The 27,519-nt window shown below is 44.2% G+C and overlaps 1 protein-coding gene across 1 annotated transcript in view; it reads left to right on the top strand.

Moving 5' to 3' along the window:
* Positions 1-26,499, top strand: part of Ddah1 (dimethylarginine dimethylaminohydrolase 1) — a 132,710-nt gene extending 106,211 nt beyond the window's left edge. Inside the window, exons 5-6 of the mRNA XM_048453667.3 lie at positions 20,687-20,830; positions 23,472-26,499. Coding sequence (XP_048309624.2) covers positions 20,687-20,830; positions 23,472-23,588 — 261 coding nt within the window. The 3' untranslated portion in view covers positions 23,589-26,499. The remainder of the gene's footprint in view (positions 1-20,686; positions 20,831-23,471) is intronic.
* The last annotated feature ends 1,020 nt before the right edge of the window (positions 26,500-27,519 follow it).

The following is a 27,519-nucleotide window of genomic DNA, read 5'->3' as shown; positions in this document are numbered from 1 at the left end:
TTGGTGAAGAAGCCATGGTCACTTGGACATTTCTTTAAAGGACGTATCATTCAAACAGAAGTGGATCATACACACCAAAAACTTTCCTCTCTGATATGTTTCCTTCTGAGTCGGAAACCTCTTTTTTACATATTTATGAAAAGCTGAGACCCCAGGCATTTGTGAAATATATCTGAAACATTTTACCATGGCTTCCTATCTAATCTTGGTTAGTGAAGTGGGTTTTTATGAATATGGTCATCATATATATCCAGGTTGCAGTGAAACTGAGATCTTGGCTTGAACTGACCTCTTCTTTCTGTAGTTTAACTTGGGTAAGATGAAGCCAGTTGCTCTGCCTTTGATCACTGCGGGGATTACAACACTCGAAAGGAAGGGCCTGCAGGCCTTCTTTATAAATTTTAGTTCATACCCATCCTTACTGTTAGAAAAGTTGTCCATCTTTGTTTGATTGGTGAATCAAGCAGTGTCTGTGATCTATATTCTTTAAAAGCCTGTTGGAATTTACTGAGGCTAGAGGCTTTAAATCTGAGCTTTTCCTCCAGCAAAAGATCTGAATACAAGAAGGGACACCCATAAAGGGGCATCTCAAATGGATGGCGGTCCGTTCATATAGAAGCTTAGGGAACATTAGGCCATGTCCAAGAACCCAAAGTCCACAGTGACACGCTAGTCCTGAAGGCCCTGCTTCCTGGTGTTGGGTGAGCCTTCATGGCTTCAGTAGCATCACTGTCGCCCCAGGTGTTGTAATTACACGGGGGTCTGCTTGGACTGCACCGGGTCCTGTCAGGCAGGAGGAACCAATGAGTGTAAATTCGCTGCGCACTGCCTATCCCTTTGAGTCGTTCCAATTCTCTCAGAATCGCTAGTGTCTGCCCACAGTGACACTGACTTACGTCCAAGGAAGCTCATAAATTTGGGAAAGATGTTGAAAACCCTCAGTGTAGTTCTCAATATCATCAAAGAAACAACAGCTCAAAATAAAGGAAGGGAGGGAGAGAGAAAGGAAAAGAAATAAAGAAATAGCCGCTCCTGGTGGTGGTGGCGCACGCCTTTAATCCCAGCACTCAGGAGGCAGAAGCAGGTAGATCTCTGTGAGTTGGGGGCCAGCCTGGTCTACAGATGTAGATCCAGGACAGCCAAGGCTACAAAGAGAAACCCTGTCTCAAAAAAAAAAAAAAAGGAAAGAAAAAAAGGAAAGAAAACTACCCAAATCCTGGTTGATCTGCTTGAGGTCTTATATAGAGAAAGGTCACTGAGCACAAACAGGTCTGTAATCCATAGTCCATAACATTCACACAAAGGAAATTGCATATACTATTATTAGTAAAGGATTATGGCTATGGGGGCGGGGCACATTGGTCTACTTTTCCAGTAGGTGGTAATGTTGCTAAATTTTCTCCCAATTTAACAGGAGGAGGGAGTACCTCTCGGTTAAATATATTCAATCTTATTAATGGGGACTATTATGTTTGTATCCAATTTACATGATTAGAATACATCTAGTTCTTCTGGCAAAGCAAATGAAGTTTATATAAAGCACTTGCTCAGTTGTTTATGAAAGAAATCTAATTATAAAATAGTATGGGGGAAAACACTGTCTTTTGGGGCATGACATGGCCATTGAACTCGTAAACTCATAGTGCAGAGGTTACAAGGTGGCACCCATCAACATCCCATCAGGATTGGGGGAGTATCTTATTAGGCAGCTAGTGACCCCAAGCCCATGTCTGGGAGACTCATGAGTGTTAGGCTTAAACAGAGGACAAATGAGACAGGGAACAAGAAGCGTATATAAGGAAGCTGCCTTGATCTAAGTGCGGGCTCGTTGACTGTGTTCTGGAAAATAGTGTCATTCTAGGGCACAGCCTGCCTTCAGGAGTAGTTGCCCTCATCTAAGGGGTGGTCTGCACTGTGGGGTTTTTTCCCCCTTTCAATCCAGGGTGACTGCAGATTAAGGACAACAACCGATCAGACCTAAAAAGGGGGGGCTGGATAATTCACTTGCTGATCTGCAGGGTAAGCAGGCCACTCAAAGGACACAGACACAAAAAGGCATCAGAGAAGTCAGGCTTCTGCCCTACATTTAGTTCATGTTAGAGGGTGAGCGTGTCTCCACAGGTGCTGTCTGAACACTTGGTTGTTAGCTCATGGTGCTATTCTTGGATGGTGTAGAACACCAGCTAAAGCTAGCTACAGGATTGTGCTGTGGTGAGGTAGGAACTTAAAGTTTGTAGCCTGCCTCTGTTTTCAGCTCTCCTCTCTGGCTCCTGGCCGACCAAGATGAGAGGGGTCATAGCCACAACTTCCCACCATCATACACTCCAACATGGCTTCTTTGCAACCATGAGCCAAAATCCTCCTCCCAAGTTGCTTTTCGTCAAGCGTTTGGTCATAGCTACAAGAAAAGTAACTAATAAAGTCTTCTTGTGGGCCCAGGTGAGAACTCAATACTTTTAGCAAAAACAATTCCTAGGTGTGTTATAAAAATACATCTGTTGTTGGAAGTGGATGATGATTAATTTGCAGGCATACCTCGGTCTGCCTCCCACACCCCCACTTCATCCTCCACGTGATCCCCACCGTTCTCACAGACCAACTTGTTGGTTTTTAATAAAAGAAGACATAAAAATTCATTTTGTGCCATTTCTTACCCTGTTCTTTTTTTTAGTTCCATCTAAAATCAATCACCTTCCTCTCCACGAGCCAGGATTAATTACATGCTATCTGTCACTGGAGGACAGTTTCTAATAACCACCCTCAGGAGACTCTTGCAATAATTCTAACTTAATCTCCTGGGTAGCATTCTGTCCTCCAGTCACAGTGGGGACAAAGGGGAGAGAGGGAAGGAACTTTTAAAGAGAGAGTGGAGGGGAAGGGAAAGAGTAGGGGAGAGGGAGAGAATGGAGGAGAAGGGAGAGAGTAGGGGAGAAGGGAGAGAGTGGAAGAGAGGGGAGAGAGGGAGGAGAGGGGGAGAATGGAGGGGAAGGAGAGAGTGGCAGGAAGAAGCAGTGACCTCTCTTAGTCCCTTTGCTGTGGCTGTGGTAAAAGATCACAGCCAAGACACCTGATGGAGAAAATAGATTATTTGGGGTTACGGTCCCAGAGAGATAAGAGCCCATCTCATCAAAGAGGCATGGGCACAAGTGGCAGGTGTGGCAACTAGAGCTCGAAGTAGAGACCTCACATCTTGAACTGCGAGCAACCATGAAGCAGAGAGAGAAACTGGAAGCAGCTGGAGGCTTTAACTCTCCAAGCTTGCCCCGGCGGCGTTCTTCCCCCGCCAGGTGGCAGGCACCACCTCAGCGTCTCCAGATTGTGCCACCCACTGGAGACCACGTGTTCACACATCTGAGCCCGTGGAAGGCATTCTTATTCAAACCACTGCGTGGCTCTTAGCTAAAACTCTCTGGAAATTAGTTGATGAGGAAATTGCTGACCCAACCTAGAAGAAATACAAGACTGGCCTGTTGAAGAGCTCTGCCATCTGCTGGCCAGTCAACACAAGGAACATCCTTAGCTTCTGTACTCAGAGCTGGAGAGCAGTTTGTTCTCCCTTGGACAGTCAAGCTTTCCTTTCTTCCCTCCCTCTTTCCTTCCTTCCCTCCCTCCCTCCTTCCCTCCCTCCCTCCTTCCTTCCTTTCTTCCTTTCTATTGATAATTCTGTTCTTAGCAAGGTGTGGGAATATATCCTTGGATCTCAAATTCAAGGTCAACCAGAGCTGCATAGTAAAACCCTGACTCCAAAAACACAGAAATAAAAATTCTGTTCTTTTATATTATACTAAATTAGTTTTTAAAACTAGGAAGAATTATAAGATCTCCACTCGATTTTTCATATCTTTGACATGTAAATGAGCTGGAATACAGTCAGTAGAATTCCAATAGGCTTGAAATCTTAAATTAAATGCTCCGGGTGCATTCCAATGGGAACGTCTTTTAGGTTTCTGGTCTACTTCCTGAAATAACTGAATGCATATCCAAGATTCCTAGAATGAAGACAAAGACTGCTTTGCAGCTTGTTTGAATTGCATGCACGGAGCTTGATTTTCTTTGAATGACTAACTATATAATACAGGCCACGTTTCCTCTGGCTTTGACTCAGCTTCACCGTTGATTTTTATGTCCAAAAATGTCCATGTCGTTTTAGATGGTCATATTTAAAAAGAAAAAGGAAGATGGAAAAACCCTAAATGTGTTTGGATCTTACATGGTTTTTCACTGTCTGGAATTTCCTTTACTGACGCTACAACAATAGCAAAGCCAGCGGACAAGCGAAAGTTCACTAGTGTTAACACAGTGATTGAAATGGGGACAGAAAGACATTGTCTTTGCGCTTGTCCAGGAGAATTAGAGAGGGTTTCCCACTTGGGACCTCATTGTAAAAGGCAGACTGGCAATCCTGTTGGGTTTAATTCTGTCTTGTTATCTCGGCATCCATTCCAGGTGTGTTCATCAGATTCACAAAGCAGTGGTATCTTTTAGTCTACCGGAGCTGTATTAAGAAATTAAAATACTAAGCAAGCAGAGCTTACACCAACTGTGTGTGCTTCTTGGCAGCAGTTACCACATCTAACGGTATTCCCAGCGCCCAGTGCCAGGAAGGCTGGGGTGGCCAAAATAAACGCTTTGGCATGATAAGGCGATAAATAATCTGAAGCTGTGGAACCAAAACAGTCAAGGCAGGAGAAGGAAAAGTTGGCCAAGTGGTAGAAAGGAGAATAATTGATGTGCACATTTTTTTTCTTCTTCTGGACTTTCAGGAAAATGGCAGAAGGGGAAAAGGGGGAAGAAATTACGTTTAAAGTGCTGTCAGCACGTTCATTATAGACTGGGACGTCAGAAGTTCTGTGCTGCCTCCACTGGGTACTGCAGGACCATGCCCTCACGTGGGGCTTTGCTATCCAAAACTCACAAAAATAAAAGTCAGAAAATCACCTCGAATTAGCAGTTCCTAGTGAGAGACATGACTTAAAATCCTCTAAGGGCCTGTCTGAAAACATTACTTTGACCAGTCTCAGAAAATTCTGAGGGTCCGGATTTGAGGAGAGACTCTTCAAACCACAGGAGACTGACCAAGTTGATTCAAGGATTTGAGCAACTTGCTAGGCACGTATCTTTGAATCCCAAATAAAGAGATAAAGAGCCACTGAAGAAGCCAGTCCCCAGGTAATACGAGTGCAAAATAGAGAAAGCATCAAAATAAAGCTATGGGGGGGTCTAGAAATCCTAACCTTAATTGATGCATAAAATGCAACATAACCCGAACTTGAAACTAACAGGGTGGTTATTTAGATTCCCGCTTTCGGTCCATTTGACATGCTAAAATTTCTTCTTTAAATATCCCGTTTTACCAAAACTCAACAAATATTATCATTTTCTGAGAACAGGAAGTTTGTCTGTGACTCATACCTCTGTATTTCTGTGCAACTCCCCCAACACACACACACACACACACACACATACACACACACACCACCTAACATCAGGGCCTGAAGTAAAAGAAAAGTGAGTTTCAAGCCACTCTGATGGAAGAGGAGAATTTGAAAAATGATCCCGTGTTGATTTTACTAAAGCGCCATGATTACCCACAGAGTCAAAGCAACTCTAAGGGCCAAGCGGAGCATCTAGAGTCTAAATCCATGGACTGTCATCCTGGCTGTGCCTCTAGCTCTCCCCATTTGACCCCATGTCCTGTACTCAGTCTATTCTGGGAATAAAAAAGTTGAATCAGCCTCGCTAAGAAGTGAGAGCACTCTTTCCCACTGGGAACTCCATGATGGCCAATCAAGATAATTGTCATTAAGTGTAAGGGTGCACAACTACCTTTAAAAAAGCAGCAGGCAGATGGTGGTGGTACAAGCCTTTAATCCCAGCACTTAGGAGGCAGAGGCAGGCGGATCTCTGTGATTTCAGGGCCAGCCTGGTCTACAGAGTGAGTTCCAGGACAGCCAGGGCTGTTACAGAGAAACCCTGTCTGAGGGCAGGGGGGTGGGCGGGGGTAGCATCTATGTAATTATAAAGCTATCAATAAAGTCATTTCAAAGGAGGCCTACTGTCTCGCCTAATGAGATATTGTCCTTGGCCACAAAATTTGGGTTTTTTTTTACCTACAGTCTGTGACAAGCCACAAAATTGTGTCTGTATCTGTGTGTGTGTGTGTGTGTGTGTGTGTGCATGTCTGTGTGTGTGCGAGTGTCTGTGTATGTGTCTCTGTGTATATGTGTGTCTGTCTGTCTGTCTGTCTGTCTGTTTGGTCTTTGGAGACAGGATCTGTCTTGGGCTCAGGCTGACCATCCTTGGTCCACAGCCTCCTGAATTCTGAGTTGATGGGCATGCACAACAGGCCCTCTGTGCTTTAGGAGAGCATCAATCAGAGTGTGGTCTCCAAAGGATGCTGTGCTCTGCTGACTCTACAGAAGCAGTGAGTGCTGCTCAGAAAGCTAGCCAGATGTTGTCTTTCAGGAATAAGGGAGAGAGAACAAAATGAGCAAAATGACCCAAGGAAACCTCCAGAATGGGGTAGCCTTGGAGGGATTAGGAAAAGACTTCAGACCTTCCCGGTGCCTCCGAACTGGTCCCCCATCTTCTCCAAGGGAGCAAACCACCAGCAATCACTGGGCAGTGTTGCTGAATTTCACTGACCTAGATTCCTGTTTTGGGAACTGAGTGGCACTCAGACATGTCCAGAGGACAGCTGCCCTGGAGGACATCCAGCGTCTAGCCTGTAAGACACTAGCGGGACTGGCGTCCCCTCCTGTTTCCATTGGCAGCAACTGGGGTCAGCATTTGCCCAATTGTGGAGTCTCTGCCATCCTTCACCTTTTTCTATCTTTTTTTAAGTTTGTATTTATTTACCCATAGTCAGAGCTCATCCAAAGAAAGGAAAAGTGTGTTGCATATCTTCTGTCTCTACCAGTCTCCGGTTTGTTTTCTTGACCTAATCAATTTGGCAAAAGATTAAAATAATAAATAAAAGGAAGAGGCCGGCCTCCTGGACTGAACCACACATTGCAGTGTGGCCCCTTGTGACCCTCGTGTTCGGTGACCCTCTGACCATGCCAGCTGCAGCACCTCTGGTGTCGAAGGGATTAGGAACTGTGTCAGTTGAGTTGGAAGGAGGGTGGCTGAGTTTTGGGTTACTGATCTTCCCTGAGGAAGTCACATGTGTTAAATGCCGCTGGTGTTGATGGGTGCCCGGTTACTTGGCTGAACATCAGTAAAGCATGTGGTAAGAGGCAGACACCAGATCGGAGGTGGTGTTTAGAGGGTGGAGGACCTCCTGCGGCCGCTCTCCCCCAAGTCCTCCACCGCTCATCCCCGCTCTGTCCTCACTTTACTGTTTTTCTTATTTTCATCTGTCAAAATGTCACCTTGGTCCGGCCATCTTTACGAATATTTCTAAACCTTGTTTTCTATTACGGACCCCGTGTCGGGTTCCTGTATTTCTCACGGCATTGTCTCCAGATATAAAAGATAGCTTTGGAGATAGGACTCAAGGGCCATTTCCCTTTATCCTTTCATGCAGTAGGACCAGCTGTGACCACATATTTACCCAAAGGCGACTCATAGTTACAAAGATCAAAATAAAACAAATCACAACTAACAAAGGTACTGAAGGACTCAAAATTTTGTTGTGTGCTGACAGAGGTTTCTGTCCCGCCAAAAAATCATTTTACTGATACTTCATAACTGTAATTTTGCTACTGTTATGAATCATAATGTAATATCTGATAGTCAGTATATCTGATATACAACTTACAAAGAGGTCACAACCCCCAGGTTGAGAACCATGCTCTAGAGTAATGTCTCTCTAGGCATTTCTAAAAGGCGCCCTAACATTATCTCTCCTGCTTACCACTCTTGCTGGCAGAGAGACCTGGGAAAATGGAGCCAGTCAATAAGGCCAATTAAAGTCCTCATGCAATAGCCAACTTTATTTAGAGCATCAGAGAGTTTGTACTCTGAGAGTTAAGAAGAGACACATGAGCAAAGTGCGCAGTCATATTTCTCTTAGGGTCCTTATTATTGTCTAGGTTCTCTGGGGTTTTGATTTGTGGGCTGGTTGTCTTTGCTATATGTTTAAAAACCACTTATGAGTGAGTACATGTGATAATTGTCTTTCTGCAGTGAGTTCTTATTCCGCTTGTCATTATTAGGTGTGGAGACAGACCCTCTCTTAAAGTCTGCCTTCCTTTCTAGGCCGCCATCCTAGAGCCCAAAAGCACACAGATGCCAGGGCCCAAGCAGGAGCAGTGCAGGGAGGAAGGAAACCCAAATAGTTCTTTGGATAACGAGGTTGCTCCCATCCCTGAAGTTTGTCAGGGAGGATTGGAGGAGGATTTCTAGAAAGCTGACTGAAGTCAGAGATTCCCTAACCAGCATGCCCACACAAAAGAGTGGGGCAGACGTGCCAGCTGGAGGCCCTTCCACGCTCCTTACCGAAGCCTTAGCTCTGAAGAAGTGTCTTACAGGGAGCTGCACCAGGATAGAGGAGGATTTTAGGAGTTGGCAAAATGCTGAAGTACACTGCTAAAGACCGTGCTTTATTTAACATTCAACAATTATCAATTGAATGCCCACTGTATATCAAGCAGAGCCCCGTGTCTCCCCAGAACTTGCAGTAAAGAGGCAAAGGTAAGATTATGTGTGGTGAAGGCTGAAGGTGTGTAGCTCACTGGTAACACATAGGCTTTGAATGTGTGAGGCCCCGGGTTCAATGTCCAACACACACTTATACACTCACACACGTTCATTAACACATTCATACACAGTTATACTCAACACACACACACACACACACATGTACACACACAAACATAGTGGGAAGTGGAAAACATTGCTTAATAAATCAGTTCATCATGGCTAGTCTTCAGCTTCCTTCCATTCTCCCCTTCCATATTATTCATTAAACTAGAGTTTCAAATAAGTACATTGTCACTTAGAATAAAATCCACATTTCTCAGCACTTCAGAAGGCTTCAAACAAAACATTAGGGACTGGGCCTCTAGCTCAGCTGTAGAGCACTTGCCGGAGCATGCTGGAGGCTTTGGGTTCAATCTCCAGCACAGAGTAAAAGAAATACTGACTTTTTTTTTCCTAGCAAGTAATGAAAAAAAAAATTCAATAGTTGGGGACCAGGCATCTGTGTTTTTCCAAAGCCCTCAGATGATTCTGTTGTACAGCCAGGTCTACTGCAAATCACAGAGCAGAAAACAACTAAGCCATGCCTCCTTGGCCACTTAAATTCATTCACAAAACCAAAACAGATAAAACCTGCATCGAAGCCTAGGCTCTGGAACTGACTACGGTGTGCAGCCTTCTAGGGCGGTATCACCGCCTAGATTCTTCATTCCAAGCCTCTGGGAAGTCATCTTGATAAGTTTCAAATCCTGCCTGTGTCTCAAGGGTTATTCTCTGTTTTCTACACAATGGAATCACCAGTGTTCCCAATACCTCTTCCTCGTTCTCTAGCACTGATGAAGGCCATATCCAGAAACTAAGATTATGGTTTATTTAGTGGGGATTTGGGTTTCTTTTTAAAAAGATATGATATCATTGTTTTCCCAAATAGCAATCAGTTTCCCATCAGGGATCTTACCAATGGGAAGAAAGACTAGGAAAGGGGATCGGCAGGCACCCTGCTTGCTCTGCAACCGTGAAGACCTGAATTTGGATACCCAGTACCCATGTAAAAGCTGGGTGTGGTCATGTGTGCTGTTAATCCCAGCCTTGAAAGGAATGGAGACAGACAGGTCCCAGGGGTGGGCTGGGCAGCCACTGCAGCCTAATAGGCAAGCTCCAGGTTGAATGACCTGGTTTTGAGACCTTGTCTCAAAAATCAGAATGGAGAACTATAGAAGAAACCCTCCAAAAATCGATTTCTGACTTTCACCACATGAGTGTGCACAAGAGCATATATACACATGTACAAACACTCACACACACACACACACACACACACACACACACACACAGGTAAAATTTTTAATAAAGTAAATCGTATCCTAACTTGAAAGTTTGCTTTCATTCTCTCTCGTTGTTTTTCTTCCCGTTTCTGAATGAATTTGAGGCTCTCTCTTCAAACAGTAACTCTCGGGCAGAGGCAGTTTGCTCTCTCGGGAGCTATCTGGCAACACGTGGAGAGATTTTCAGTTGTTGTCGTGTTGGGGTGGGAAAGGATATGACTAGCATGTGGTGGGCAGAGGCCAGGGAGGTAAATGGCCTACACTGAACAAGCCAGTGCAAACACTCTATACACATAAAAGATTAACGTAGACATTGAAGAATATTTTTAAAGAGTCTAGGAAGGAGGGGAGGCCCAGCCCTTAAGAGCCCTGCTTCTCTCCCAGAGGACCTGAATTCGGTTCCCAGGTCAAGCTTACACCCGCCTTAGCTGCAGCTCTAGGGGATCTGACCCCTCCTGGCCTCTGTAGGTACCTTCCCATGTGTGAGCATACACATATACATGTAAAAGAAAAAGAAAAATAGGTATGTTCTTTAAAATAGCTTTTGGGCTGGGCTAGTATCCCACACCTGTCATCCCAGCACTGAGAACGCTGAGGCAGGAGGTCGTAAGGAGGCCGCTTGTCTGTTTTCCGGCCACCCAGACTCCAGAAATCATTGCACAGAATCTTTATTATTTGCAATACTGTTTGGCCAATAGCATACGCATATTTCTGGCTAACTCTTACATCCTAATTTAACCCATCTCCATCTATCTGTGCATCCTCAAGAGGTTGTGGCCTACCAGCAAAGTTTCAGTATGTCTGTCTCTGGCAGCAGCTCCATGGCTTCTCTTAACTCCTCCTTTTTTCTCCCAGCGTTCAGTTTAATTTTCCCTGTGTACCTCTATTCCCTGCATAGGCCCAAGACAGTTTCTTTATTAACCAATGGTATTCACAGCATATAGAGGGGAATCACACATTAGCAGGAGGATTTTGAGTTTGAGGCTAGTTCATATAGAGAGAGATACATAGTTTGTATATATAGATATAGATATATAAAATCTGTCTCCAAAATAGTCTACTAGAGAAAAAGTATTATATAATAGTTTCATGATTAAAAGAACTGTCTGAATTTATGTAATCATACTTTACCCCATTTCACAACAACTATTATAATAATACATAAAGTCTAACGAACGACAAGTTGTATTACAAGGGAAAGATAAGATAAAAAAGGTGGAGCCAAGTTAAAGATGGCATCCTGTGGTCCTCACTTCATTTTCAACCATAGAACAATTGGGCTTCAAGCACCCGACCACTCCACATCAACAGAGAAATACTTTATCTTGCCTTGTATATTTGAAAGCGCCAAGGAGTCTTGGCTCCCATTTCATAAATCCCGTTTATCATCTCTCCTTCCAGTAACTATAATACTGCATCCCATTAGTGCATTTTCTAAACTCAACATCAATTCCCAAATACAGCCTGTCTGTGGGAATCAAAATTTCTGCAAACCAGATTTCAAAACTAAAGTTGTTATGGCATTGATAAAAAGTTGAGATCAAAAAAAAAAAAGTTGAGATCAGCTTATAAAAACCTTCCACTCTAGGCCACTTATACTAACATCAATGTATAGTAACCTTCCACGCTGGGCCACTTATACTAACATCAATGTATAGTAGCCTTCCATGCTAGGCCACTTATACTAACATCAATGTATAGTAACCTTCCACGCTGGGCCACTTATACTAACATCAATGTATAGTAGCCTTCCACGCTGGGCCACTTATACTAACATCAATGTATAGTAACCTTCCACGCTGGGCCACTTATACTAACATCAATGTATAGTAGCCTTCCACGCTAGGCCACTTATACTAACATCAATGTATAGTAACCTTCCACGCTGGGCCACTTATACTAACATCAATGTATAGTAGCTTTCCACGCTGGGCCACTTATACTAACATCAATGTATAGTAGCTTTCCACGCTGGGCCACTTATGCTAACATCCAGAAACCGAGTCCCATAAAGCTGTTGATGATAGGAGCTCCTACTAGCCTCTTAGAACTGACTGTAAAATCTGGGCGAATTTAAAAGTTAGCTGTTAGCCATAACTGCTGTTAACTATTAATTTCGTGTCTGGGTATGTGGTCCACACTTGGAATCCCGGCGTGTGAAAGGCAGAGACAAGAGAATGTTAAGCTGGAGGCCACTGAGCCTATCTTCATCAGCACCACTGTCTCAAAGAAAAAAAAGAAAGAAAGAAAAACAGATTAAATTTTAGAGATGGCTCGCCCAGTAGTTAAGAGCTCTAGTTGCTCTTCCAGAGGACCCTGGTTCAATTCCCAGCACCTGAATGGCAGCTCACAACTGCCTGTAACTCCAGTCCACAGGAATCTGATGCCCTTCTCTGGCCCTCATAGACACCAGGCACACACATGGTACACAAGCATCCATGCGGATAGAACACACACACGCATTTTTAAATTAGATTTTATATACTTAGAATTAAACAAATTATATTAAAACCAAGGTAACAAATATTCAAACTTCTAACTTCCTGGTCACATTACTGTATTGTACCCTTGGTTTTGTTCTTGGGGTTATTTGTGCAAGTTATCACTTTGTGTAACAATGATGTCACTTGGGGAGCTGACTGGTGGGGATCTTTATTCTACAGGGATCAGCAAGTGTTAGGAACCAAGATTTGACTTGTTGTATGGACCACCCAGGCCAGGGCTTCTGAGCTTGGCTCCTTATGACCCTTCCCCTGAGAAGTTCTCATACAGTCCTGGGTAAACAGGTAAAAGACATAGGTATACAAATTAAACATTTGCTGACAATAGATTTTGAAAAAAGAAATATTAAAAGTTCTTTGGGATACGTGTATTTTGCCACTAAAAGGTCAAAACAGTTTTGTGCTCTGCCGAGATGGGTGTGTCCATTTGTCTAACACAGTGCACTGCAAAGATAAATAATTCAAAACTTACATGCAGCAAAATGATAAATGTCATTGTTTCCTGTAATTAAACCTTTATGTTTCTGTAAGAGCAGAAAATGTTGCATGCGGAGTAAAGATTCTGCCGTTTATAGCACGCAGTTTTGACAAATCTGTCGTGTTTCATGCGGCCTTCATTGGCAGTGTGTGGAATGACAGCATTGTGGTGCGAGGTTCATGTTTTTGTGTTCAAGTTCAAGGCTTCAGCACGAAGTCATGTAATACAGTGTGGGCAGGCATTGCTAGAAACACCTTGGATTCATCATACGTTTGGTTTTGAATTCATTTTTAGCTGTTGTGCTATTAGGAACCTTTTACTATTGCCAAATAGCAACTGACCCTTTGATATTCGGTTACATGATTCCATGTGGTGTCAAACCCTTAATTTAAGAACCTTTGGTCTAGATGTAAATGGCAGTAAAAATCTGAGTTAAGTTAAAAAGTGTGTTAATCCAGAGATAGTGGTATATGCCTGCCGTACCAGCTACTGCGTGTAAGGCTGGCCTCAGTCACATGGCAAGACCCCTTTCCAAGCGGGGAAGGAGAACTTAAAAATGTGTTATGTGTTTAGCCTTCCCATGGAGGGAGGGATGATGAAACCCTCTTCCAGTATTCAGGACGATTGCGCAACTCACCAGCGCGCTCACTCCCATCATCCCAAACAGAATTCCAGTATTTCTTCTTTGTGTCCTTGGTGTTACTCATTAGCATAAACAGAGCTGTTGACCAGCAACGACACAGAGACAACACTGATCTATCACTTCCCTCAGATACATAAACTCTGCACGTTCAACAAAAGCATCTTTGAGAATCCATCACAAAATTACATTTCCAGTGAAGAGCATTGAATATTTTACTATTTCTTATAAACCGTGTGTCCATCCTCATAGCAAGCGTGGATATAATCCGCTTGGCAGAAGTGTGCCCTAATTTATCAGTGCAGTACTTCCGAAGATCCAGGGGCTAAGTGGGTGCTGTTTTCTTTTCCTAACTGCTGGGGTCCAGAATAGCTACATCGATTTATATGGGGATCCCACTAATGATTTTCTTTATTCTGATCCAAGAAAAATAATTAGAATGCTTTTCTGAGTGCATGAACTCTAATCTGCAGGGAAGCCTTCCACTGCCAGGCAGGCTAGACTGCCAGTGTGGTGTAGTCACAATGGCCAGATTGACCCAGGACATCATTGCGAATAGGGTTTGGCTGTTTGCCGTTTTTTACCTTGGCACCTCCTCTTCTCTGCTCTAGAGATTGTAATGGCCTTCACCCACTCCTTCCCTTTCAAAAGCTTTGCTCTTTCTTTTACTTTAAAAAAAAATAGTTTCAAAGAAATCAAACCATAGGAAGCCAGACATAAACTCAGGTGGCTTCAAATACCAAACTCTGTATCAAATGCATTTACACACAAACTTCTATGAATATACAAATGCCAAGAAAACCCTCTAGGAAAATGTATTCCATCAGACGCTGCCAGTCTTTCAGGTGACAAGATGGTAGTTTGGTGTGTCAGGGTGAAGGTAGGCATTTGAAGACATGTGCATCCAGGCTTGAGACCTAGATTGCCTGTCTAAAGGAGTGAATGACCTCGGGCATATTACTGAATTTCTCCCCACCTTGGCTTACATTCATGTAAGAATAGAGATTACGTCATCCCATATACAGGATTGTTGTGAGAAAGAGAATAAACACACCAAGAAGAAGAAGTTGAATGCTTTCTATTCTTCCCAACCAACAAAGATGTCTAAAAATCAGATGCCTCTGAAACCCAGAGAATTAACCATTGGTGTTGGGATTTAGGTTACTATGATAGCTAATCTTGTCAACCTCATAGGATTTAGAACCACCGTGGAAACATATTTCTGTTTGAGTCAATGAGAGTGTGCCCAGAAAGATGTAACAGAGCGGAGAAGACCTGTGGGCAGCAGCTTCCAATGGGATCAGGTCTCAAACTGTGTGCAAAGAAGAGAGCACCAAGCTCCAGCACTCAGGTGCTGATTCTGGACACAGTGGCAGAGCTGTCCCTCGGCCCTGTACCTTGCCTTCTGCACCTTGGTTGACTGATCCCTTAAGCCATAAGCCAAACTGGAATTCTTCCTTTCTGTGTGTTACCTTGTCCAAGCCCATCAGGGCATAAAGGAGGTGATGGTGTCTACATTGGCCAGATCTGAGAAGCTTCCTGTCACAATGGGCATCAGGTAAGGCAGAAAGTCATAAGTGACTGTGAGGGCTCATCCCTAAGTGAGACATCGATATCACCCTGTCCACCAAGGCTCAGGGAACACTGCAGAACGGGGAGCAGGAAGAATGTAAGGAGGAACGGGAGGAGTCCTGTGGGATGCTATCCTCTGCGCGTGATAGATGCTTTTACAAAGCAGGTGTTGCTCATAGAGGATCAGGACAGTCAACACTCCAACAGGGATGAGGAAGAACTAACTCTTACAGCCCGTCCCTAGCTGAGAAGTCATTGGCAGTTGATGGCTACTGCGGGATGGAGTCATTTTTCTTTGGGAGTGTGGCCTTCGGTAGGTTTCCCGGGATCCATCCAGTGATTGGCCCCACACTCACGCTCATGCGGGTAGCACTAATTAGATGTGGTGGGTTAAATTTTTTAAAGAGAGGAGGAGGCAGAATAAAATCGGGAAGAGGAATGTGCTGGGAGTGTTAGGTATATTTCTCAAGCCGAGCCTCTTCGCCAACACAAATAATTCCAATCAGACCAAATTTAGACCGAATAAAAGATGCCCATGTTTAATGCGGCACTCTCGGGTGGCTGGGAGCATGGTGAGGTGTCGAGAAAGAGACAGCAGGGAAGACCACGTGAAACCCAGAGACCATGTGTTTCTTTTCTGAGCAGCAGCCTAAATAGCCTGTGGGAGTGGTCCTGACCCTCCCTGAGGAGGGCTCAGTGCTTCCAGACCAAGGCAACTCCCAGGAGAAGCGGGCTTCCAAAGATGGATGCCAATTACATTGGAGAAGGAGGAAAAGGGGTATGGGGGTGACTATAGCCAAAATACATTGTATACTTACTTTGAAGCCGTCACAAACTAAATACAAATATTTTTTTTTTTTTGGTTTTTCGAGATAGGGTTTCTCTGTGGCTTTGAAGCCTGTCCTGGAACTAGCTCTTGTAGATCAGGCTGGTCTCGAACTCACAAAGATCCACCTGGCTCTGCCTCCCAAGTTCTGGGATTAAAGGCATGCACCACAACCGCCCGGCCAAATATTATTTTTTAAAATATATATCTGAAGCCAGGCAGTGCTAGCACACACCTTTAACCCCAGTACTCAAAGTGGCAGATGTAAGTGGATCTCTGAGTTTGAGGCCAGCCTGATCTACAGAATTTGTTCCAGGGCAGCCAGGGTGTTATACTGAGAAAACCTGTTCCAAAAAACAAAAATAATAAATTAATTAATTAATTAATTAAATAAAAAATACACATCTGAACCATGCATGGTGGCACATGCCACCATGCATGTTAATTCCAGTGTTAGAGAGGCAAAGGCAGGTGGATGGATCTTCATGAGTTTGAGGCGAGCCTGACCGGCATAGTGAGTTCTAAGACAGCCAGGGCTACCCAGAAAAACCCTGGTTCAAAAAAAACTAAAAGAAAAAAAGAGAGAGAGAAAGAGAGAGACAGATGGTCAGACAGCTTTGGACTTAAGGTGTGGCTTGGCTGTAGAGCTCTTGCCCTAGGTTTAATCCTCAGTACAGTTATTTACTTAGTTAATTAGAGACGTGGCTCTCAGGATGTGTTCATTCTGAGCTCATCTATAAGAGCCCATAAAATGTGAGGATGTGGTCGCAATTCTATAATATTATCCATAGTTAAGTTATATTGGCTCAGCCCTAAGAGGATTGCCTGGACGTAGAGCCTACTATACATTGCCAGGCTTTCAATAAACTCCTGATGCGCGATAAATCAATAGAGTTATTTCAGATACCCAGTAGCAATGCGAAGTGATTGTGCGTTGTATACTGTATCTCTCAATGGGCTCTATTATTAATTGCTTTTCATATTGATTTCATTTTAATGTCTTGAGATGGGTATGTACATATATTATCATGGGAAGATCAATTGTGAGCAAGCCAAAAATGTGTTTGGAATATTTCCTAAACATCTTTAAATACCTTCTTTATCTCTTTGTCTCAGTATTTGACCAATTAAGTCTTAAATTGTTCTGTCCGACCATACAGCCCAGAATTTTTTTTTTTAGTGTAATTGCTGTAATACAAAGAAGGCATGAGTAAGAGGCAGAAAAATGGGGCTGCCGTCCAATCCTTTCAATGAGAAAATTCCCAGAAATGTGGGAACTCGCCGGAAATGCCTGGCTAATGGGACTGGCCATGCAGAGTCAGGCTGTGTGCCAGAATGTTCCCAATGGTTCCCACTGTTTGTGACAACTCCACTCTGGGGAACAAGGCCGCTCCCTCTAAGCCAGCAGCTGTGAGAGACACAGGGATGCTGCTGTGGCCAGGCCAATGCCCAAAGCCCCTTCCTCTCTAGGCCTTCTTGCTGACAAAGGTGCCTGTGATAAAAGAGGGTTGACCTTCCCATGCTTGGCATCACTGGGTTGTCACCTCCAGGAGGCAGCTCTTAGAGTGTCCTTGCATCTCTCTATTGATCACCTTACACAGCCGTTGCACCTAGCCCCCAAGGGGACACCCCTTGATCCATGATGCCTGGATCAGATATCAATAGCTTCCAATTCTAATTATTACCATTCTAATTCGGTTACTCAAAGGGAAATAATAATTCCACTGACAAAAGTCAGATACAGCATTTGAAATGCAGCTTGCCATTGCAAACCTTCCCCCACAGACTGGACAGTAGAGCACTTAGTTGGATTTTTCCCAGTTGAACCTGTGGCCTCTCAGGATATAGAGGAATCTGGTCCAGGAGGAATTTGGTGACGTGTGGAGAGTTTAGGTGCTCTCTGCTTCCGTTCTGGTGTGCGGTGCTCCAAGCAGGAAGTTCAGTACTTACTGTTAAAGGAACACTTTACCAAGAATGCTGGTACACAGCCACTTCCTCCATCCTTAAGAAAAAAAAATGCTGGAACACAAATCAGCCCAACAGCTGCATTCTCGGGATGCTTAAGAAAATGTTCATCTTTTCACAAGACTGTGTATCTGAGAAGGAAAGAGAGAGTGTTAGTTGGCCTTACCTTTGCGTGGTCCCTGGGAGCCTGAGCCCTTTGAAATGCTGCCCTACCAGGGTGGACAGTTCTTTGTGGTATACACACACACACACACACACACACACACACACACATGCATACATGCATAAATGAATGCACACACCCACACATGTGCATAGCATGAAGAGATGTGATCCCCGAACCCGTCTCTGTGTGTCCCCTGAACAGCAGATGTACTACTTTGTGTACATACGTGTGTCTCCTGCTCCCAGCTGAACAGCCAATCCTCTCACTGTTCAGACAGTAACTGCCCACGGGCTATGAAAATGAGCACTCGGACAGCAAAGGGGAAACCTGGTCCTCAGCTAACATGGCAGAAATTCTTCATGTCTAGAAGGAGCACCTTTGTCTTTTCCGTGAAAAAGAAGGGTTGGTTGTTTGTTGGCTACAGTACCTGTTCCAAAGTCTTGTACAAAGACAGACAGAATATGGAGCTTTTGCTTTTTACTTTGAGCTGAACGGTGCTGTTCACAGCTCCACGTGGAGTCTGTTCATTATTAAAAGTCATTTCTTATGGCATGGCTTATAATTTGCCACAAAATGATAACCAAGAAGGCCTTGATAAATTAATTGGAAGCTTCTCCTGAGGTAGCTCTGGTGATTTTGTTAAGGGATTTATTTTAAGAGGAACCCTCAGTAGAATTTATCAGTAAATTGCTTCATATATCTTCACCATTAAATTATTTCCCCATTAAGAAAATTATAATTCTCTTCTTCCCAATAATGAAAGAAAAATGAAACTATCTTCAAACTATTCTGGCTTGGATGTTGACCAGAAATTTTTGGAATGCCCCCCTCAAAAGCCATAGTGCATAGAGCTCAGAAAAAGGTAATGAGAAAAAGCAGAGATTAGAATTTCAAATTAATGCTGTCAACTGAAGAAAACTCAAGTAAGGGCCAAAGAAGGAGCTGACTGCTCCCTGGAGGAAGCTGATGCAGGGCGGGGGGGGGGGGGGGGGGGGGGCGGAGCAGGAAGGAAGTCTAGGCTCTCTTATTGGCACTTCCTGAAGTCTACAACCATGGAGACTGTGGTATGTTCCCTCACTGCTGAACAAAGGGTGAACCCTGAGAGCGGCCTTTCTGCCCTGTAGTCATCCTTGGGCTCTCGTGAGTCAGATGGACAGGTGGGAGATCTGTCCACCCCACTTATGTGGAGAGAAGATGTGGGCGAGATCTCCCATGTGTGGGCTAGCTGTGCTTCCTTTTCTCTCAGTGTAGCTTCTGTTTTCTTCTCCTGTAGATAGAAAATGCAGTAAGTCATCTGTTTACCAGGAACTCAACTGCAAGCCCGCGGTGGGAGCATCCCACCTCCATGTACTGAGCCAAAGCTTGTCCATGGTTCTCCCAGGTACTGGGGGGTTAAGTCCATGAGCATAGTGGTCTCTTTGAGGTCTTCAGTCATGGACCCCTCTGCAGTGCTTGGTGCTGTCTCAGCGATGAAGGTGAAGAACGAGGAAAGTGAGATGGTTAGGAGAGATGTTTTAGTAGTCGGAATTGGTTTAAATCTCAAAATGGATCAAAGACTTCAGTGTAAGACCAGCAACTTCTTAACCTACTAGAAGAAAACAGGGGAACACTTCAAACACAGGGCAGGTTGAGGGAACTCTGTCTCATCAAAAAATAGAAAGGAGAAGGGGGACTGGTCGGACAGAGAAAGGAGGTCGGCCGGAGTGGACAAGGCAAGAGAGGGTGATGGGGTGGTGAGTACGATCCAAATATATTATTTACATGCATAGACATGTCATAGTGAATTTTGTTATTATATGTTACTTAATTAATGCTAATTAATTTAATGCTAATAAAGCATTAAAGTAGAAGTTTTGAGACTAGATAGAAAATGTCAAGTGTTTACCCTGGTATCCCACCTTATTAATGTAGTGTAACTACCTACTTATAACTGTGATGGCCTATAAATCTGGGCCTTGACTTTACTGTATGCAGACAGTAAATTCTGTATGTGTGTGCATGTTCATGGATACTTCTTACTGATCATTCTGATGACTATAGTGATCTGTCTTCCCTAAGACTGGGGCAGCCATGTGTTCTCAGCCAAGAATGTCCTCAAACCTCCAGCCAGACCTTCTGCACCTGACCGGTTTATGTACTGCTGGGGTGTCTTCCGAGCATAAGCCAAAATACAAATCAGTTTTAAAACTTAAAAAAAAACCATAAACAAGCACAAGCTTGAAGAGAATACGAGCCAGGCGGTGGTGGCGCACGCCTTTAATCCTAGCGCTCAGGAGTCAGAGGCAGGGGCATCTCTATGAGTTCGAGGCCAGCCTGATGTATAGAGCAAGTTCCAGGACTGGCTCCACAGCTACTGAGAAACCCTGTCTCTAAAAAAAAAAAAAAAAAAATGGAGAGAGAATTAAAACACTTGGTTTTCTCCTCCTGGTTCTGGGTGACTGAAGGTGACATCCGGGAGCCTGAGATATAGAGGGATCTAAGGCAGGCCTTGCAGGTCTGTGTTCCTTCCTAGTGCCTTCCTCCATGGGTGTGGGCAGCTCCGCTTAAGCCTGCTTTGTTTGTTTTTATAGATCATGCAGCAAATGAGTGACCATCGTTATGACAAGCTCACTGTGCCTGACGACATGGCGGCCAACTGTATTTATCTAAATATCCCTAACAAAGGGCACGTCTTACTGCACCCAACCCCAGAAGAGTACCCAGAAAGTGCAAAGGTAAAATCGGCATCTCTACTAGCTTCTCTGGGGGACCCACTCAGGATGGGGCCACAAAAGAGGTCGTCCCTTTTGCTCTACGTATCCAAACACTGGGACAGCGGGAAGGCTCGTTGAAAGCAAAGGGGCTGTTTATTTACTTCTCCTTCGTGCCATGCACACACAGTGGTAGGGATGCTGCTGCCTGCTACTCAGAGGTTTCCAGAGAAGAACGCCAAGGGTTGTGGAGATACCTTAACCGTTAGACTTCTGGCTATTGCAAGCACAAATCCCCGAGTAGAATCCTCGGCACTGTGCACAAGCAAGGTGTAGTGACAGCACCTGTACCCCCCTCGTTTGAGAGGGAGAATCAGGCCATTGGAAGTTCAAGCCTGACCTCAGCTATACAGTGAGAGTTCATGGTTAACCTGGGCTACACAAGACCCTCCCTCAAAAAAAATAAAAATGAAACAAAGAACTCCCTCCTCCTCCAAATCTATGCTCCAGCTCTCAGTGTGCATCCAGCGTGTGCCACCTTAAGCAGAGCCAGTTACTTTTCAAGGCAGAGGAGCAGAAGCAGGTTCTGAAAAGAGGAGACCACACATCCTGGTGTTAGGAAGACAGGGCAGGAAGGCATATGCACACTTGCAGTCAGCTGGAGTCTCTAGTCCTGGCTTTTTTCCTAAATGAAGGAAATCCCCTTTGTCTCAGGGCAGTCTTACGTCTTGCTACTTCTCTCTGTTTCATCATAGAGTATATAACCAGCTCAGCCCCCGAGTCAGGGGCTCGAACTTCTAGGCATTCTGAGCTCAGCTCTACCCAGAGCAATATGACATTTATAAGAAATGCTATAGAAGGACATTTAGTGATCATTGATTTTGCTTTTTATGTCTTATGCTTTGGAAAAAATGCAGCATTGTTTTATGCTATTTGTCTGAGTGTGTGGGGTGCATGTGTGGGTGTGGGTGTGCGTGCATGTGTGCGTGCATGTGTCATGCATGTGCTGGTGCCTGTGTGAGGTGCGTGTGTGGGTGCACATGTCATGCATGCATGGGTGCACTGTTATGCATGTATGGATGCACATGTGCATGCATGTGTGGGTGCATGTGTGCATGCATGTGTGGATGCATGTAGAAGCCTAAGGACAACACTGGATCTTTCCTCGGGGGCCACCTACTTTTTGGTTTTGGTTGTTGTTTTGTTTTTGTTTTTTGAGGCAAGAGTCTCTCCCAGGCCTAGAACTCACCAAGTGAGCCAGGCAGACTGGCCAGCAACTCTGGGATCATGCCACAGGTCTCCACTACCCCAGTGCTAGGTTACAAATGTGCATCACCACACCCGGTTCTTTCTACGTGAGTTCTTGGTAAAGGTCTCCATGCTTCAAGGCACTTGCTTTACTGATGGAGGAAAGCCATTTCTCAGTCCTTGCTCTACTTTTTGCATAGACAGGACTATATTAGAATATATTCATCCTCTAGTCATTAGTACCATGAAAAGAGGGTTGGGGGAATGGACAGGCAATTTTGTTCTCTTACCATAGCAGAAGTGTGAATCTAAAGAGAATAGAGGACTCCCAACCGGACAAGGACTAAAATAGCTCCTGGGTGAACCGCGGATCTTCCACTCTGCTGTGCTGGGATGGTTAGCAATGCAGGTTCCAGGGCTCCCAGCTTAGAATCTGCAATATGAACAAGTTGCAAGTCCACACAACCTACTCGGAAGACTTCATGCCTCCTCAGCCTCATTGATCACCTAGCAACCAAATGTCATTAACTGCCTCTCAGTTCAGCCCTGAGTCCATCAACAGTAGAATACCATCAGTAACCCCCTTGTTCACTGGGGTCTTTCTGGGCCAGACACTGTGCTAAGCATGCCTTAAATGTGCTCTTTAGTCCCAGCAACAGCCCTGTGGTAGGCATACCCCAGCCTTCCAGAGAGGTGCACAAGCTTAGAAGGAATGTCACTTAACTGGAATGGCAGTAGCAAGTTGATGGGACTGGATTTGGAACCCAGATGGCTCCTACACTCTAGCTGATGTACTGAATTTTAAGGTACATGATGTTTCTGAAAGAATCAGGACAGGTTGTTTTTAAGCAGTGTTTTCAAGTAATTTTGTTTTTTAAAGTGTGTGTTTGATCACAGGGGAAAAAAATCCGTGGACTGCTAATTAGATGTTTTGACACGTACTTTCCACTGTGGTTGAAAGATGATATAAAATTCGCACCTATAATTTAAACACAATGTGACCGGCAGTACGCACTTAACTCACATGCTGTCACATTCTCCCAGTGGAGTTGGTAAGAAAAGGAACATAAAAGTGTAGACAGGGTCCATGAAAGCGAAGAGAGGGAGGGATATTCAAACTAAACACACAGTCGTGGAGTTTCGATTATCGCTTACTCTAGGAATGACAAGGACAGAGCAAAGGCAGCCCCGGGAAGAGCCGAGTTGGTGACGTGTCCTTCACCTTGAAGTTGAAGTTTAGAATAAGCAGCACCTGTGGCCAGAGCTCTGGGGTAGGACCGTGGATGTATGTACTGAGACTTCAATGACTGAAAAGCAGAAATATATAAAGTGAATTAATTCTGTCCCTGAGAGTGGTGGAACAGGCCACACCGTAACCTTCTTTCTCCTCTCCTCTCTTGATTTCCGGTATCTGCAGGTTTATGAGAAACTGAAGGACCATCTACTGATCCCCGTGAGCAATTCGGAAATGGAAAAGGTGGACGGTTTGCTCACCTGCTCTTCCATTTTTATTAACAAGAAAGCAGACTGCTGAGCCCAAGAGTCCCTCCCTGGCGGCCAGCGAGGTGGCCGAAGCCGGGCTGATGACTCCGTACCCACTTCTCTGTTTTCCTCGACAATCTATTGTGCCACTGTGCTACTAACTCTTGTTTACAGAAAATGAAATTAATTCCAGTTTTAACGGCTTTATTTTCCATGCCCTTCTTCACCTCAGCCGTGGTACTTAACCTGTGGATTGCTAAATGAATTAAACAACCTAGAAAATACAGAACTAATGAATTATTGAAATGTGAGATTAATAGTGTGGGAACATTCGGTTTAGTGTTTGTTATTAGTGTGGAAATAGCTTAGTTGCAGGGTAGTCTAAAGACTGTCTTTCTGATCAGCAAGATAAGCAAGGGACTTTTTTTTTCTTTTCGGTATCATAAATCACATTTGGTTCCTGTGAAATTCCCTGGCCCATGGATTTTTCCCATTCTCCTCTCTTCTAAAATCTGAGAACCTTTCTTCCAGGTACTTCCTTTGGCCATTCCCACTTCTTTCCCAGCCACCTTGACCTTGGATTTGTCCAAGGTCTTGCCTTGGGTACCTTCCTGAAGGTCCACCTTGGGGACACTTCTCCTCTGCCCCGTGGCCACAACTCCTGCCACCAGCAGCCCTCCCTTCCCCTAGAGAAGCACAGTGGGCCCTCAACAGAACTGTGGCCAAAATCAGAATGGCTGGTTGGGGAACAGGAACCTCACAGAGGCACCTCCTGATAGGGTTTGCAGGAGACCTGAATGCCGGGAGAGCTTGTTACCAGGCCTAGGAAGGTAAATTCAGCCCCAGGTGGTTGATATTGGATGTTAGATCAGGCAGCCTGGAAAAACCCCTTGGGACATCTTAGAAAGACTGAGCCACATGCCATGATTTTGCCTCACAACTGTCCCTACAGGAGCATGGAAGAAAGTCTTTCTCTGCCTCACCCCATCCCCCTTTCCAACTTCTTTCTGACTCACCTTGAATCTCCTTCTTAGAATCATTATGATCTTGAAAAGTCATTTCCTTGTAAAGAGGCCTAGCATCTAAAATGATTGTCGCTGGTTTTGGTAGGAGTCAGAGGGAGCTGCCTCCACCCGTGTCCTAGGAGCACAATCAGGAAATGGTTCCTAAAGTCAACCTCAAACAATGTATTAGTCTCCCTTGAAAAATCCATGAATGTTTACTGTGGAATTTGGCGGAAACTTTCCTCTCTAGCCTTCAGATTACACAACCTGCATCTGGAACAAAGCTGAAACAGGTCTCCTCCCAAGAACAATGTGACAGCAAAGGGGGAGGGCAGAGCATTCCTTTCCTTAAAGTTGGAAGAATCAGGCTAGCCAGGGGCATGGCACTTTACAAGGAACAGGGACCCAACCAGGCACTTTGTCAAACTTCTGGTCACTGCTACTTTGACTGGGCAGCCTGCAGTTTGTCGTTCAGTGTTTAAAACTGGGAAGACAAAGAAAGATTCCTTTCGGATCTATCCCTCCTCACCTTCCTTTGTGATCAGTGGTCCTTGTCTTGATGAGCAAAAGAGAATTGCCTTTACTTCTTCCCCCCTCAGCAGATGGAAGAGAGTAAACCCTGTGGAAATCAAGACATTCTTTACTGCTATTTCTCTTTTGCATTATTTGACAACTTTCTGAAGAAATATGTTCCATCTCTTTCTTGTTGCCTAACTTGCACTCTTATCACAAACAAATATCTAACTATGTACATCCTGTGAATGAACCATATCTTGGTCACTATCATATTTCAAAACATCTCATCATGGATGAATAATATGTTTTTCCCCAGGCAAATGAAAATGAGCCACATACCCAAGTTAATAAATAAAAAAAATGGTTCTCAGTGATTATGATGGCCCTTTGGGGTTAAATTTGGCTCTACACTGGCAAAAAAAAAAAAAAAAAAAGACAGAAACTCTCTACCACAGGAAAAGCGACCCCTGAGCCAGTGTGGGCTCACCGACTTGTAATTGTCACGAGCATTCTGTCTATCATCCTGATTACAGAACTGTTCTCTGGGGTGTGGTCCATTACAAGTGGAGAGATCTTTCACTGTGATGCTTTCTTCTACCGAAGGTGGTTTTCCCATCCCCTTTTTGTTTGCTTTCCTCTTTCTTTGTCTGTCTTGGGAAATCATTTAGAATCTATGCCTCTACCCCATCTTATTCTGCTCCATCACATGTTGGGCTGGCTGCTTGGGGCTCCCTGTGTGAACAATGACACGGAAATTCAAAATACGTACAGCACAGTAGCCTCGCTTCCTTGATGTTTTCTTCAGCATAACATTGTCTTTGAAAAGGAAAGATGTCATTCCCCAAGTTCCCCTTTTGTCCATTGTGGCTTACAAAGGTGGAAACACTAGCAAGAATGCTTTGTGACGTAAAGATGTGAGGAATTATGTTTAAGTATAAATCGAGTTAGAATTATTGAGTCAATAGGATTTGGTTCAATGAAAAGGTGATCTAGAAGGAACACATTATTTGGCATTGTGTCTTTAACTGTGTTGGATTGCTGTAGGGATCAGTGTCAGATCTCTCTACAATGTGTTAGCTGCTCTTATTTGCTGTTAGGAACCAATTGCAGGGCCATCATTTCTCCGTCTCTAAGAAGGGAAAATGAGATAGTCTAGTTTAACAGTGTGGTTTATGTAGGGTTGCATGTTAGCCTCTGTAATTATCCACTCTTTAACATGCTGCAGGATTCAGACTTGATTTCCATGGGGTGTCAGGTTTGTGCTTTTTTAATCTTCTTGCCTGTCATCTTCCAGGCAATGTATGGTTTCCCAGTCTGTGTGCCAAAGCCAGTCAGGCCCCCACAAGCCGTTAATCCCGAGGAGTTGTGCACCAGTACTAGTTTCCTGTCACCCGCTCCTAATGTATGCCAGTCATGACAGAATAAAGTGTGCATTGTGCTGTGCCCAGTGGTGTCCGGCTCTTCTTTCCCCCAGTTACTCAGATGGTCCATTTTAGTCAATGTGGCTCACTGGATGATTTATCTGTGTTTGTTCACGGTGGGAGATAAAGGGGAGTGGCAAGAGGAAGGTGGGGGGAGAAAGGGGGCCAGAGAGGATGCACATGGTCAAAGTTCATGATATCCTTACAAGAAAATGTCCTGATGAAACCTATCTTCATGTACAGTGAATAGACAGCAATAAAATTACTTTGAAATGAGTTTTATTTTTAATTTGGTTTACAGTTATCATTTTAAGGAAGCTTGAAGGTTATTTGTTACGAGGCTTTTGTAGTCCAATAACTTCTTTCATCTGAAAGAGCTATGTTTTATTAATTAACAATAACTGTTCACTATAGAAATAAAATCCAAACAATACAAAAAATGCTATTAAAGGAAGTAAAGATGTGGGTAGCAAGATAGCTCAGCAGTTAAAGACACTCACCACAGAAGCCTGGAAACCAGAATTCGGTCCCCAGGACCCATGTAGCAGAGAACTGACCCCAAAAGTTGTCCTCCAATGTCCACACTTGCAAGGTGGCATACATATACCCAGCCGTGTCCTCATGCGCACACAATGCTAATAATAAGATGTATGTAAATTTTAAAAGACAAACTACCCAAAATGTTGTCACCCATCGATAACTACTTTCAACATTTCAGAAGATACCACACATTTACGAGTAGATATTCGTGTAAATTTTGACTAATTTAACACCCTTGTGATGTCCTGGAGTCTTCTTTGCTCGGTAATAGATTAAAGGCATCTTTCCACCTCAATAAAGGCAAGTGTAAATCATCAGCTGCAGCGTCCCCCAATATTTCACAGGCGGTTACAGTTAACTCCTAATTATACCGTTATATCACTCACGTCAGGTGTGCCGCATTGCTATCAGGGCTCATCCCACTGTCGAAACCAGCCACTTAGAGGCTTCCCTACAGCCCTGTAGTTAACCCAGCCCTACCGTGTGGGATGCTCCATGGCAG

The sequence above is a fragment of the Myodes glareolus genome, chromosome 17 (assembly GCF_982192425.1).
Source record: "Myodes glareolus chromosome 17, mMyoGla1.1, whole genome shotgun sequence".
Lineage (NCBI taxonomy): Eukaryota > Metazoa > Chordata > Mammalia > Rodentia > Cricetidae > Myodes > Myodes glareolus.
Note: the sequence above shows the minus strand (reverse complement) of the source record. Positions and strands in the feature narration are given on the sequence as shown.